Genomic DNA, 13,990 nt, shown 5'->3' with positions numbered 1-13,990 from the left:
TGGTTTTCTGTACAATATGGACCAGGAAGCCTACATTTATGTCTTTTAAAAATATTTGTCTCAGGTATAAAGAGCATTTGCCTCCAGTGGTTATACATTGTTCACGGGTAAAGCCGCAGAAGCTGAAACATATATCAAAATGGGCTGCTACATTGGATTAACTGGTTAGCATTTTTCAATTGTTAAGAAATAATGAAGAAAAGCGACTATTTCATCAGTTCGTGACAGCAGATGGGAAATAGAAAAGGCTTGTTGAGGAGAAGTACAGGAAAGCAATGGAAGATTGATGTGATTGTACCTTCATTATCGGAATTAGTACACCATTGGTAATTTGTTAGAGTTGGCAATAAAATCATCACTATACACAATTCGTTTGAAGTTGAACAGTTACTTTACTAATAGGACTCAAAAAATAAACAAGTTTTTGGCACTTTGAATTCATTTTTCTTTTTCACAAAATGTCCCTTATGTCATTGTCCTTAATGTATTTCGATCGACGAAGTCAAATGTCTTTTAAAATGGCCGTATGAAATCTGCCAAAATTCCTAGCGTGTGTTTCTTAAAACTAGTTTCTGTTACAGGTTTTTTGTGGAAGGATCGGAGCGATGATGGGATAAAGTATGCATTGCGTAATTGTAAAATACCGCTAGAGAGGGTCGTTTTGGAAACCGATGCACCTTTCATGTATTCCAAAATTGATGATAAGAAAATCCCAGCTGAAATTCGTAGTCGTATCACGGATGAAGCAAGAAGTTTTCATAAGTTTACATCATTCAACAGAAATGAACCATGTGCTTTAGCAGCTATTTGTGAGCTCATTGCTGCTTATATGAATGAAGATCCGATGAAGGTAGCCGATGTTACCACAGCAAATGCTAAACATATTTATGGTCTGGAATAAAGAATATTTCCTATTTTGTTGCAATACAGTGTGAAAATACAAGTTACAATGTGAAAAAAAGAACTTGTTGCGTTCTGTCGTGAATAGTTCCATGTGCAATTGAGATATGCCATTTACTTCTCTGCTAATATTTATTAGATAGGAAATTTGAAATTAAATGTCCAAATGATAATTTCAAAGTTGTTTAATTTGAAAGACTGGAGAAATACTACTAGCAAAGTTAAATTTGAGGTGGAGAACAGAGGACTGAATGAATACTGCTAAACTATGGATATCAGCGTTTCTTATAAGCATCACTTGTTTGAATCTATAAGAAAAATACACTAATGGCTGATTAACTTGAAGAAGTTCAAAATTGTGGAAATTCCTAGATGTAATTTAACGATAACTACCATCCGCGCATATATTTTAATAAAATACTCTTATGGATACAGTAATGGTTGACAATGCTTTGTCGAATGGTGCATTATGTCAATGAACCCATGGAAAGAAACGATCACCGTAATACCAATAGTAGCAGATTTTGTCATACAATTAACTTGTTAAAAAGGCTAGCAATGATTTGTATGCCTTATTATTGATTGAATAATAGTAAACCTTTCAGAATTATAACATTTGCATAAATCCTAACAAAAATCATAAAGTGAAAATTTCGGATTAAATTCTTTTTCACGAATGCAAAAAAATTAATAGCTTCATTAATATATTATAAAATGATATGAAGTACGGAGTTGTATCACTTACGGATAGGAGGAGCATTGGAGAAAAGGAATTCTTGTTCTTTATAATTATTTATTTGTATGCTTGTGCTCTGCTGTGACAATTAATATTATCACATTTGTCATCTGTTGTCCACTAATAATATCGTATGTGAAAGTCATTTTGTTCATTTTATCATACTATTGTTATAAATTATTTGAATTTTACTAATAACAAAATATAATCTTTGAATTTTGTTGAAAACATTTGCATTATATTATCTCCAAATATGTTTGTGTTATTTCGCTCAAAATGTAATAAATAAAACTATCATTTATGTAACAAAACTATCTAATAATTTCTATTAATTAATATTAATTGATATTTAATAAATGGAATTAATGTTAAAATTTAAAATTTAATATTATTCCTTTTTTATTTTTCATATGCATTTTTTAACAGTTGTATTTTTGAAATTACATTTTAAATTTATATTTTCTCAACTTTTTTCTTTTTAAAATTTACATATAATATCTTTAAAACCATATATTTTGGAAAACTAATTTAATTATTGCTAATTTTCAAGTGTTATATATTGTACTTTTTTTACGTCACTTTAATTATTGATACTTAATGATATGTGGTGAATACTTTTGCTTCATTAATTGCGTAGTTAAAGTGCATTAATTACTTCATCATATGGTGTATCTATTAATCAAACATTTCATTCCAGTTTCATTCGAAATGTTCTCTTGATCAAATTGAAGAACTTCCTGGTCAGAATACCAAATAGTGATGACAAATTAGTGACATGAAGTTTAAAAAGGAACGATGAAATGAGGAAATCATTGAAATATCATTTCAGGAAAAATTTTTTTGAAAGAATTTTATGCGAAATTTCCTTTCTTCTCGTACTTCATACTATTGCTGTATTTCTTCCATTTATAAATTGCGTGTTTTGCGATAAAATTTATTTCAAAAAAGAGAAGGTAAAAGTAGTTTAATTATCATAGGAAGAGAAAAATTTCAATTCTCTCATTTACAATTCATTTCTGATTATTCAATTAATTGTTTGATTCAAGTATAAATTGAAATTTTATTGCATTAACTGACAAATTTTGATTTAAGAAAGAAGAAAATTTTCTTTTAAAAGTTTATTTGTTGAGAATTACAGAATTTTATTCAATTATACCGCCTAAATACACATCAATACCGCTTACTTCCATTCGAACTGCTCTCGAAATGTCCAATAAGTTGAGTATATTGTTATATTATTATTATATTATTATTATTAAATATTGTTATATTATTATCACTTAATTTAAGTTTTCGATTAAATAATTACTATTGCTTAATTATCTAATTACAGACCCGATATTATATAGGATGATCGGATAGCACGCAATATTTCATTTAGACTTGAATGGTATTAAATGTCTGAGAGATTGAGGAAGAAATAAATTATCCCAATGATAAGTTTGCTAATGGTAGATGATTTAAATTACTGATACAGTCTTAATTAATAAGCAAACTAAATTGCTACCTTTCTAGTAAAAGGGTAGATAAGCGACTTTTGATTAGATTTCTTTAAGATTAAAGATCAAAAGTAAAATCATTTCATTTCATAAAACTATCCGTAATTTAGTTTCATTATCAATATTAGATCAGATAATCCAATCAAAAAAATATCCTTCGTTGATTAGATAATTTTTAAAATTAAAGGTCAAAGAAGGTCAAGGAAAACTTAATCGATTCCTTACTAATCTTATGTATTCTGTCTACCTCTTTTCGTCCCTATTTGTCGATATGACAATATATTGATGTGCACGGAGAAGCGAAAGGTGAGGTAAAAGGGATAATCCAAGTGACCGTCAGAATATGATCACATTAGGATCCCAAGTATGTGGTATTCTGTGGAAAGCACACACACACACACGCACACACATACACACACAACATACACACACACACACACACATACACACACACACATACACACACATAGACAGACAGGCACACACACATACATACATATGGAGTGAATAAATGTCGCACACTCAACCTCATAATCAGCATTTCATTATTTTCGTACCCTCAGTGTCCTCAACAAGGTTAGAGGAGACCTATGGCTTTTGTTGCTTGTTTTAATTCTTTTAATGTGTACTCATATTTCTATAGCTCTGATATAATGTTAGTTTAATTTCAATTAAAATTTATGTTTAGAAATTGAAAAAAAAACGAAATTCGACAAATTAACTCTTTAATTCTGTTGTCAGAAAAATTCAATTTTTGGTTTTTGATTTATATTATATGACAATATTATGGCATCGTTTAAATAATTGGTTAATAGTATTGGTATTAATTTAAATTTAAACCTGATTTTTGGAGCTAAGCTTGAACTGATATTAAATTTGAACTGAACTTGAAGTAGCATTTAAATCTGAATTCGAACTTAAACGGATCCGAATTTCGAGCAGAATTTGAGCTTGATCTGAATTTCGAACAGAATTTGGGCTTTTGAGCTGATCTGAATTCAAATCTGAATTTCGGACAGAATTTAGGCTTGAATTATTAATTGAAGTTGAGCCTTGGGACACAAAAATTCTACCATTTTTTTTCTTGAATTTGATATTTTTTTATTGACTTTTGTTTGTTTGTTTATTTATTTGTTTACTTATTTATTGCTTTGTTTGTTTATCGATGAATTCACCACTGTATTTCATTTGTTACACTTTTCTTTTTTTCACTCTTCATTTTGCTAATTATTAGACGATCGTAAGATGAAGAAATAAATGAATAATGTAAGAGATGAAAATGGATAAAACTGAAATATTCCAAAATAAAGCAAGTCTTTAATTATTTCTCTTATTTATTTTTCTTTTCGAAAAATGCAAGTCATCCGGAAATGATTTCCGGAAAATTGTTGTCATCATTTTTGGTTATAATTAAATCAAAATTTAATCATTCTTATGCGTCATTATTTGAAAAACTTTTGGAAAATGATTACTTTTCCACAACAATGCACTCATTTTATGCTTGCATATATTTTCATTTCCATTATTTCATTCCAATATTCAATTTGCATTTTAGCTAATTAAATGATAAAATTTTACGTTTAAAATTTGAATAATATATATTATAAATATGGCATTTTTTCGTTTTTCGAAACTTTTAAAATCTTTGAAATAATTCAATAATTTGCATAAATATTGATCGATCTTTTCAACCAGTTAATATATAGCAATAAGTATGGCGGTGATTTTACATTTCATCTGGAAAATCTAATAATTTTGAAATTGAATTAAAATGAATTAATTATCTGATCAGTAGGAATTATGGATGAAATCTGGTCAATTTGTTACAATCATTTCACGATTGAATATGTGGCCAAACTCGATCTATTTCTCATAAGTAGCTTGCAGCTTAGGGCCTCAAGCTTTATAAAAAGCCTTATAGGCTTTATTGTTCCTTCATGATTCCTATCTTTGTTATATATTTATAATGAAATCATAGGAGATGTGAATATTCTATGAATATTTTCGGAATTCTTATCATTTCAATATTAACTTCAAGCCATTAGGCCATTAACTTAAGCCATTAATATATTGGCTAAGCTTCTCACATCTTTAGTCTTTAAGTATGAGAACTTTTCTTCATCTTTCTTTTTTTAATTTCAATTTTTCAAATAGTTTCATTAATTTCAAAAACCGCTTCCTATTTTAATGGCCATCAATAGTGATGGCTCAATCAATATCCCAAAAATACTTTTAAAAAGTACTTATTTTGTCAACTTCAAATATGGCAAATGTCGTAGAGGAAACAATTGTCAACTAATGCGCTGCGCATTTTCAAATTTATCAGGAAAATGTATTATTTCATATCGATTTTTCCGGATGTAGTGCCTTTTTCAACCGGAACCGAGGAGAAATCGATAATAAACGTTCCAATTGGAAATAAAAATGAAAAAGAAAGGTGCATTTAATACAGGAGGAATGGGGAAGAAGGAAGAAGCGCGATAACGGAAGCAATCCAGCATCATTTATTTTTTCCGTTCGCGAAATTCTCTGTTTCGATTACCAAAATTAGTTCCTTGTGGAGGTTGGGGGGATCGAACCCCCGCCCTCTCGCATGCAAAGCGAGCGCTCTACCACTGAGCTAAACCCCCATCGATGATATCCGTTCATGTTATTCGTTTAGAAATAATTTTTACTTGTCATAATATATGATTATTATAAATTGTCATTAATGAAAATATCACTATTTCCCTTTCTCTTTCTCTTTCTCTCTCCCTCTTTCTCCCTCTTCTTCACCTTCTTTTTCATAGGCTACTGTAATCGGAATATCTCATATATCATTAATTACAACAGATTTATCACTTCTAACAATAATTTATTATGACTAGCTACAATATTAATCTTATCATTAGCATTTATTATCGCCTAATTATCAGCAAATATTAAGTGCTATTATTATTCGATTACTCTTATCAGTAATTATCAAAAATTATTAATGTATTTAATAATAATTAAGCAATAATAAATAAAATATGAATGATTGTAATTTGAAATATCTAACTGAAAGATATAATTTGGTTGAAGTACGGAAAAAAAAAAAGAAAAAAGGAACAAACAATTGTTGAAATAATAAAATGGGGGGAAGGGAAAGGCAATGCAAGTCCTATCAGTATGTGATATGTGAAAGGAGAAATGATTGTTAGCATATTGACAACCATAAACATCCATAAAAATGCTTTGAAATTTGAATTTGCTATTTCAATAGTCATTGCATTGTGTCAATTTCTATAATATGTAAGGCAGTGGAATTTTATTTTTTAGAAAAAATATTAGAATTTTACGAATAATTACTTATCTAACTTTCTTTCTATACTTTTATCATTATTAACATTTCAATAATGGACGATAATATATCATCTGGCTCTTGTCACCTTCACATATTAATAATGTATGCTAAAATGTCACTTAGCTAGATATATATTTCTTTTTTTTTTTTTGTTCATCTTCATATATCAATAATGAGCGGTAATATATCGCATGGCCAGTTCGATATATATATATATATGTTTTGTCACCTTCACATATCAATAATAAGCGGTAAAATCTCATCAAACTAGTTAGATTTATTTATTTATTTATTTCTTTACTCATTTATTTTTTGTCACCTTCACATATCAATAATAAGCGGTAAAATCTCATCAAACTAGTTAGATTTATTTATTTATTTATTTCTTTACTCATTTATTTTTTTGTCACCTTCACATATCAATAATCACGTAGTTAACTAAATATATATATTTTTGTCATAATCTATATCGGACATAATCCATATTGGTAATTAAAATTTTCCTTAAATAACTTTAGTATAAAACACAATTTTTACATTCGTAATTTTTCGAATTTTGAAATAGCAATCGTGTAATTTTCAATATTTCGTGCAATCCTTAATCTTTTATTTATTTTGTGAAAAAAGAATTTCAGTGTAATTTTACTTACTGTTTGATATTGTGAGCTAAAAGTAAAGTGTGTTTGAATGATGAAATGGAAAAATTTTTCCCTCAAAATGGAACAAATTATTGCAAATGCACGAAACAGGTTAACATTTCTATCAATATTAATTTCAGGCTCACATTTCATAGTTCATCGAATATGAGATATGTTTTTTTTAAACTTAATCCTTTCCATAACTATTAGACAGTGAAATTATCGCATTTCATCATTAGGCCATTAGAATTATTATGCTAATTAACTCCAAACATATAGTAACACTTTCTTTATATATTTTACTAGATTGATGTCATGTCATCTATCTTTTCCACTATGATGATTATAATGTTAAGGTGAGATTTGTGCAAAAAATATTACTTCATCATTGTAAATTTATAATATAACTAAATTATTAATTTTAAATTTTCAACTTATTATTAATTTTATTCATTCAGACGTTTCTTTCAGTTATGTAAATTTTTTGTTAGACTATTCCTGGTATGTTATTATTTTTACAATGTTAATTTCGTTATGCTTATCAGCTTATTCAGCATTATTTTATTACGACACTTTTACATTCGATCCATCAATTGTAAGTGTACCATTTTACTTTCCTTTCTTTAATAAACCAATTTAATTATTTGCAATGAGCATATTAATTAAGAAGTCAATCATTTGGTTCAAGTTTCTATTTTTATTTTTTGTGTATTAAAATAATAAACGTAAATTCAATGCTTTTGAATAGATTTTTATTTTTATAAAATTAAATAAAAAATGCCCTAATAAAATTATATTTCCAAATTTCATCGATAATAAACCAATTTGTATTTGAGGGATTTGAAACTCGCAATACTTTTTTATCCAATCAGCGATTAGCATTGGATAATTTAATGGATAGAGCAGCCGGTGAAGAGCATATCAAGTCAGTGAGTAAACGTGAAATAAGCACTGATGATATGCTAGAAAAGTTAGTTAATTAAGCTTAATTAATTAAATAATTTGAAATTTTAAAAATATCATACTACCCAGAATGTCTTTGCTGTTTTTTTTCTTTTTAGATTAATAAAATTTTTTGCGAATAAAAACAGGTTTTTTTTTAATTTAATATATTGCAAATTTCACTATTTCATTTTTTTTGTGAATTACAGAGATGATCGATTTGTTATCAACAAAAGTGTTAGGAAAGCAGAAATGGTACTTGATGCATGTCAACAATATTTCATTCTTGGTACCATGATTCCACATGAAATCGTATTAACATTGTCAAAATTAATTTTCAAAGTATCATCGTTCAATAATGTACGCATTAATTCCCTACAGTAATTCTGAATATACTTCCAGGAAAAAAAAAGGAAGAAAAAAAGGACGATTCCGTTTAGTCTAAGTAATGCGTCTTTTTAATCATTTAGATATTTGATTACTCAATATAAATCTATATATATTTCAATTTTATTCATTCATTTCCCGGAGTATTTAATGCATTATTGCATTAATTGCATTACAATAAAAAATGCTTAATCCGGATTATTGTATAAGCGGAAAAAAAAAGTTTCGCATCCGGAATATTCCGGTAATCTTTTGAATTTCTAATTACATTTTTTCTTTTACTATTTTCAGTTATTCAATATGCATACAATGCAACGATTATGTGCCATTGATTCGATTGTTGATAGAGAAATTAATTTGAATGGTTTGAATGCAACAAATCTTAAACTTTTACCTTTTTCCTTTAATCTTCCTTACTATACAATGTGCTTAAATATGGATGTGTCATCTGATTCGTGCTCTTCACTTGATTCCAATTAGTAAGTTTATTTTTCAACCGGAAACATCGATTTCCGGAAACATTTTATTAAAAATAGATATTAGAAATAGTAGATAGATTCGAGATGACGATAATACAGGTATCGATAGGTAAAGGGGGAAGCCTTTTATAATCTATCCTGTAAAGAATGTATCGGAATCTATCCTGTCGAGAATGTAGTGAAATCTGCTTTGTAGAGAATGTATCGGAATCTGTCCTATGCAGAATATATCGGAATCCCTGTAGAGAATATGTGAAAAATCTACTTAGTAAAGAATGTATCAGAATCTATCTTGTCGAGAATGTAGTGCCCTGTAGAGAATGATGTATCAGAATCTATCTTGTAAAAAATATATCGGAATCTGCCCTGTAGAGAATGTACTGAGATATCTATTCTTTAGAGAATATATCAGAATCTATCCTGATTTCAATCTTAATTAGTAAATAAGATAATAGCTTTATTCTTGAGGATGTTATCATTAACAAAAACAATGCATCTATTTTAAATGATAATTTCAGCACTGATTTATTCAAATCGCTTGTTTTAACATGTCAATCTAATCAATCTTCAATTCAATGTCAACTACCCATTGCTAAACAAATATCCAATATGATCTTTCAAAAAATTGATGAACCTATAAATATTAATCAGCCATTTTATTTTGCTGTAGTTTTACCGGTAATTGTTTACATTATTTCTGATAATTTTGATACGATCATAGAGTCGCAAACAAGCTATTCTCTCTTATTTATTTGCCTGTATTATTTTAAAATGTTTCAGTTTTACAAAAACTTATGAGACATTTAAAATTTCAAAAAGGAAAAAATGATGTAATAAGCTTACTTTCTTATGTTTCCACGTTTATACCTAGATAAATTGTTTAACAATATTAATTTAACTTTATTTTTGCATCATTTATAGATTTCACAATCGAACGATGGTTATTCACATCTTCATTTTTATTCAAGTTTACTTCAAAAGTTTCAAGATAACTATAAGGATGATGAGTTGAAGTTAGTTGGGGCGCAATTTGGTGTTAAGCAAGGATTATTTGCGGAAGAACTTCGAAGTGATCTAAGACTTGGCGCAGTTGCGATTATTACAGTAGTATTTATCATACTGATATATACTGATAGCTTTTTCTTCACATTTTGTATCACTGCTACCATACTATTATCAATCGGTGTTGCATTCTTCGTTTATACGGTTTGTTCATTTTTATCTTTTTTTTAACTATTTCATTATCAAATATTTCATCAATTATTGTAACAGAAAAAAGGAAAAGAAAAAATTTTTAATTATTGAAATGATTGATTAAATTTAAATTGTGCTATATATTATTAAAAGATAATTGATAATATTACTGATAAAATTTTTTAATGTTTATCAGTGCTTTAATCTTTTCTGTTAGCTTAAAGTTTACATATTTAGTTAAAAGTGCTCTTCCAGTTAATTTTAACCGTTTCAAATTGAATGAAATCATATAAATAACAAGTTGTTCATTCTCCCAGTTTCCTAATTACCGTATGTCACAGATGTATGTTTAATTTAGAAAGATCAATGATGACTTAATCTCAAAAAGTCATTGATCATATCGAATTTGCATTTGTACAGCAATTAAGCAATCAGAACAAAACCAATAATTTCCAAATATCCTTCAAAAAAAAAAAGATTGATGTTTGACCTCTCTAGGATATCATTATGCTATGCTTTCATCGATGACCTCTAGGAGATTGTACTGAATGACCGAATGTTTTGGAAATTAAATGTTAAAAAAAAAAAGAAAGAAAGAAATGTGAAATATCCATAAGATATTGATATTAACAGCAAGATTTATTTCTCTTCTAATTTATGATTTATTGAAATTCATGAATAGCATTGAGAATTTTCCGGATGAATTTCAGGTAATTCTTGGAATCAAATTTTTTCCGTTTTTGAATTTACTTGCGATGATACTTGTCGTTGCTGTTGGAGCCGATGATGCCTTCCTTTTCATGTATCAATATCGGAAACATAAAGAAGTATTCATTTGATAACTTCCCTTCCTTCTATTTCTCTCCTTTTTTTTCTTCTTTTTTTTTTCTTTTGCAAAGCAGTTAAAAGTGTAATTTATAGAAATTTATAAATTATATTCCAAAGAATTAGAAATTAGACAAGTTAAATGCTAACAGATTTATTTCCGGATTATATTTTACAACTTTCGGTAAGATTTTTCTGGTATAATCAAATCAGTAAATGAATGTCACACATGTAAATGAATGTCATAAATGCATTTTAGGATGCTAACAAAAAATGGTCACCAATGCTAACAAAGTGTGATATAAGTAATGTAAAAGAAGAAAATTTTGATAAAGAAGAGGTAATTAAATTGATGCATTTTGCTATGATTAATATATCATTTCTTTTCCTATTATCATTTATTCTGATGATAATACTGATGACAATAACAACAGTGATAGTGACAACGATGATAATAATAATAATAACGACGATGATGGTAATGATGATGATTTACCGAAGTATTATTTTTCACCATACGATATCTTTTACTTTTGGTATTTTATTACTTGAGGACAATATTTTATGGAATATTTGGTTGAAACAAAATTAAAACTGAACTTTCGCTTTTGTGAAAGGAAGGTATTTCAGTTAATGAAATGTCATCGTAAACAGGTGACATCAAGTTTAAGTGATGCAATATCACATGCTGCAATTTCAATGTTCGTTACATCAGCAACCACTGCTGTTGCATTCTTTGCTAATCTTGCATCAGAAATTATGGTCCTTAGGTTGGTCAAACATTTAAATCAGTTCTATCTTGCCTAATTAAGCCAATTAAAACAAAAAACGAATAGGGTAATTAAACTTTAACGTGTAAAATTTCACATCAATTTATATTATTATTGATAAATTTTTCAGGACAAAAATAAAAGAAATTAGCTTGTCAATTATTGATCGTATTTTGTACATTTTTTACAGATATTTTACTTTTCTTATTTTAGGTCTTTTGGTATATATGCCGGTACGTTAATGATAATTAATTACGTATTAGTGATGATAATACTACCTGCTGCAATTATTATCAGTGATGCAAATGTTAAATCATTTGCCACTTCGAAATTCTTTATTTCAAGAGTGAAATCTCGAATTAACCAACTTTGGTGTAATGCTGGTATCAGTTTTGATAAAGTATTTAGCAGATTGATTCCACAAATTGTATATATTATTCGAATACCACTAATATTACTAACTATTGTTGCATTCGGTGTTTCACTTTATGCAATTATTAAAAGTCCTGGAATTCGATTACCGGAAAAAAATTCAATCCAGGTTAGTTAGTGCATAATCTATTTATTGTTCCAAATATCCGAATTGGAAAATAATAAAATGATATATATATATATATTATTACATGATAGTAATTAGCAATTTTAGACGACTAAGTAATTAATAGTTAATCTTAACGAATAATTTAATTTTGGTTGAAAAAAAAGAAAGAATAAATTATTTTATTACAATTTAGTTTTTACGTTCTAATCATCCATATGAATGGTTTGATGAAAATGCTGCAACATTGTTTGATTTTTCGATCGGTCATCGTCCAAAAATGAATGTTATTGCTATTTGGGGTATCAAACCGACAATGTTAGTAATTTGAATTCGTTTTTAAAATGAAAGATGAACGAAGTAAATCATATGACTCGAGTAAATTTTGAATAATTCATATGTAAGAATAAATATCTTTCAATATATCAGTATCGTATACCTTCGAGATATTTTAATTCTTCAATGAAACTCCCAAAAGGCATTAATTTGGAGCTTTATTAGTGCGAATATTAATGATAATAAATTTTAAAAATTCAATAAATCATGAAGAAAAATGATTACATTCTGAATTGATTTGTTTATTTTAAAGATGAAAAAGTTGTTTTGGCTTAAACTTTTTTTTTCTAGAAGTGAAAGTTTGCTAAATCCAAATAAAAAAGGATCGCTAAATGTGGATATTGGTTTTGCTGATGTTTTAGCTAATCATTTACTGGAATTTCAGGTTAATTATTGATGGGAAAATTAATTATACGTTTATCTTAACAAATATAGTCTTAAAAATTTTGCAATCATTTTGATGATAAAAATTCCAAAATTTTCTTCCAAGAATTTATTTCTAAAAAATCTGCTAGAAATATGAGTTGAAATATTTGATAAAATAATACAATGAAACTTTTTGACGCAATATTGGGTTAACATTTTAGGCTTTGCTTAAACATGTTAGCCATCAAATTAATCCAAGTGTGAAACAAAAGTTATGGTTGGATGAATTCATTAAGTGGACAAATTTGAATACAACTACAAAAGATTGTCAACTATTTGGTGTAAAACAATCCAAATTATCAAATGTTAGTTAATTATTTAAAAAAAAATATTTTTGAGAAATTTGAACTTAGCTACTCTTTGTTAATCAAAAATTAATAATTTGTTACTATTGATTTTATTATCGAATTATCTTTGTAAATGATTTCACGATGGTAATTTTGCATTCTTAAAAGATTAGTTTAAGAATTAATTATCCGTTTTTTTTTTAAGCCTAAAAATAATAACGTTCTTTGTTGGCATTACAAAAATTCAGAATTTTTTTTAGCCAAAATCATTTACCGGCAATATGCTTTCACGTTGTTTCCTTCAATACGGACATGCAATATCATTTCCGATATTTAATCAATGGGAAAAAAAAGATAACGATGGACCAATATTTGATAAAAATGGCGTCTTCTTGGCTTATTTTTTAATCACTCATAGCAAATATAATTTCTCAACCGTTTTCAAAGAAATGAAACCATTTTTCGATTTTATAAGTAACATGAAAGTGGAACGAAGTGATATTTCAGGTAAGCATTCTTATTACATCATCCCACGTACTATTATTACTTTAAAGAATCAATATCTCACGTATTATCATTAGCTTAAAGAATTATCATCCTACGTACTTATATCTCGGATTATCACTCCACTTTCTGTTATTGACGTGAAGAATTATCATCTCACGTGTTTATATAGCGGATTATCACTCCACTTTCTGTTATTGACAT

General features: G+C 27.6%; 2 protein-coding genes and 1 non-coding gene across 3 annotated transcripts in view; 2 read left to right on the top strand and 1 right to left on the bottom strand.

Moving 5' to 3' along the window:
* Nucleotides 1-920, top strand: part of LOAG_17868 (hypothetical protein) — a 3,063-nt gene extending 2,143 nt beyond the window's left edge. Inside the window, exon 6 of the mRNA XM_020450530.1 lies at nucleotides 582-920. Within this exon, the coding sequence (XP_020305775.1) occupies nucleotides 582-901 (320 nt within the window). The 3' untranslated portion in view covers nucleotides 902-920. The remainder of the gene's footprint in view (nucleotides 1-581) is intronic.
* Nucleotides 921-5,693: 4,773 nt separating this feature from the next.
* LOAG_20053 lies at nucleotides 5,694-5,765 on the bottom strand. The gene has a single exon. It is a non-coding gene; the product is annotated as a tRNA-Ala (tRNA).
* A 2,226-nt stretch (nucleotides 5,766-7,991) lies between these two features.
* The window catches only part of LOAG_17867 (CBR-PTD-2 protein), a gene marked incomplete at both ends in the record, with an annotated part of 7,520 nt that continues 1,521 nt past the window's right edge, over nucleotides 7,992-13,990 (top strand). The window contains 13 exons of the mRNA XM_020450529.1: nucleotides 7,992-8,068; nucleotides 8,250-8,400; nucleotides 8,719-8,906; nucleotides 9,425-9,584; nucleotides 9,828-10,112; nucleotides 10,811-10,927; nucleotides 11,185-11,265; nucleotides 11,556-11,695; nucleotides 11,909-12,236; nucleotides 12,430-12,551; nucleotides 12,861-12,954; nucleotides 13,157-13,300; nucleotides 13,543-13,789. Coding sequence (XP_020305774.1) covers nucleotides 7,992-8,068; nucleotides 8,250-8,400; nucleotides 8,719-8,906; nucleotides 9,425-9,584; nucleotides 9,828-10,112; nucleotides 10,811-10,927; nucleotides 11,185-11,265; nucleotides 11,556-11,695; nucleotides 11,909-12,236; nucleotides 12,430-12,551; nucleotides 12,861-12,954; nucleotides 13,157-13,300; nucleotides 13,543-13,789 — 2,134 coding nt within the window. The remainder of the gene's footprint in view (nucleotides 8,069-8,249; nucleotides 8,401-8,718; nucleotides 8,907-9,424; nucleotides 9,585-9,827; nucleotides 10,113-10,810; nucleotides 10,928-11,184; nucleotides 11,266-11,555; nucleotides 11,696-11,908; nucleotides 12,237-12,429; nucleotides 12,552-12,860; nucleotides 12,955-13,156; nucleotides 13,301-13,542; nucleotides 13,790-13,990) is intronic.

Source organism: Loa loa (assembly GCF_000183805.2).
Source record: "Loa loa unplaced genomic scaffold supercont3.142, whole genome shotgun sequence".
Taxonomy (NCBI): domain Eukaryota; kingdom Metazoa; phylum Nematoda; class Chromadorea; order Rhabditida; family Onchocercidae; genus Loa; species Loa loa.
This window is presented reverse-complemented; position numbering and strand designations above follow the sequence as displayed.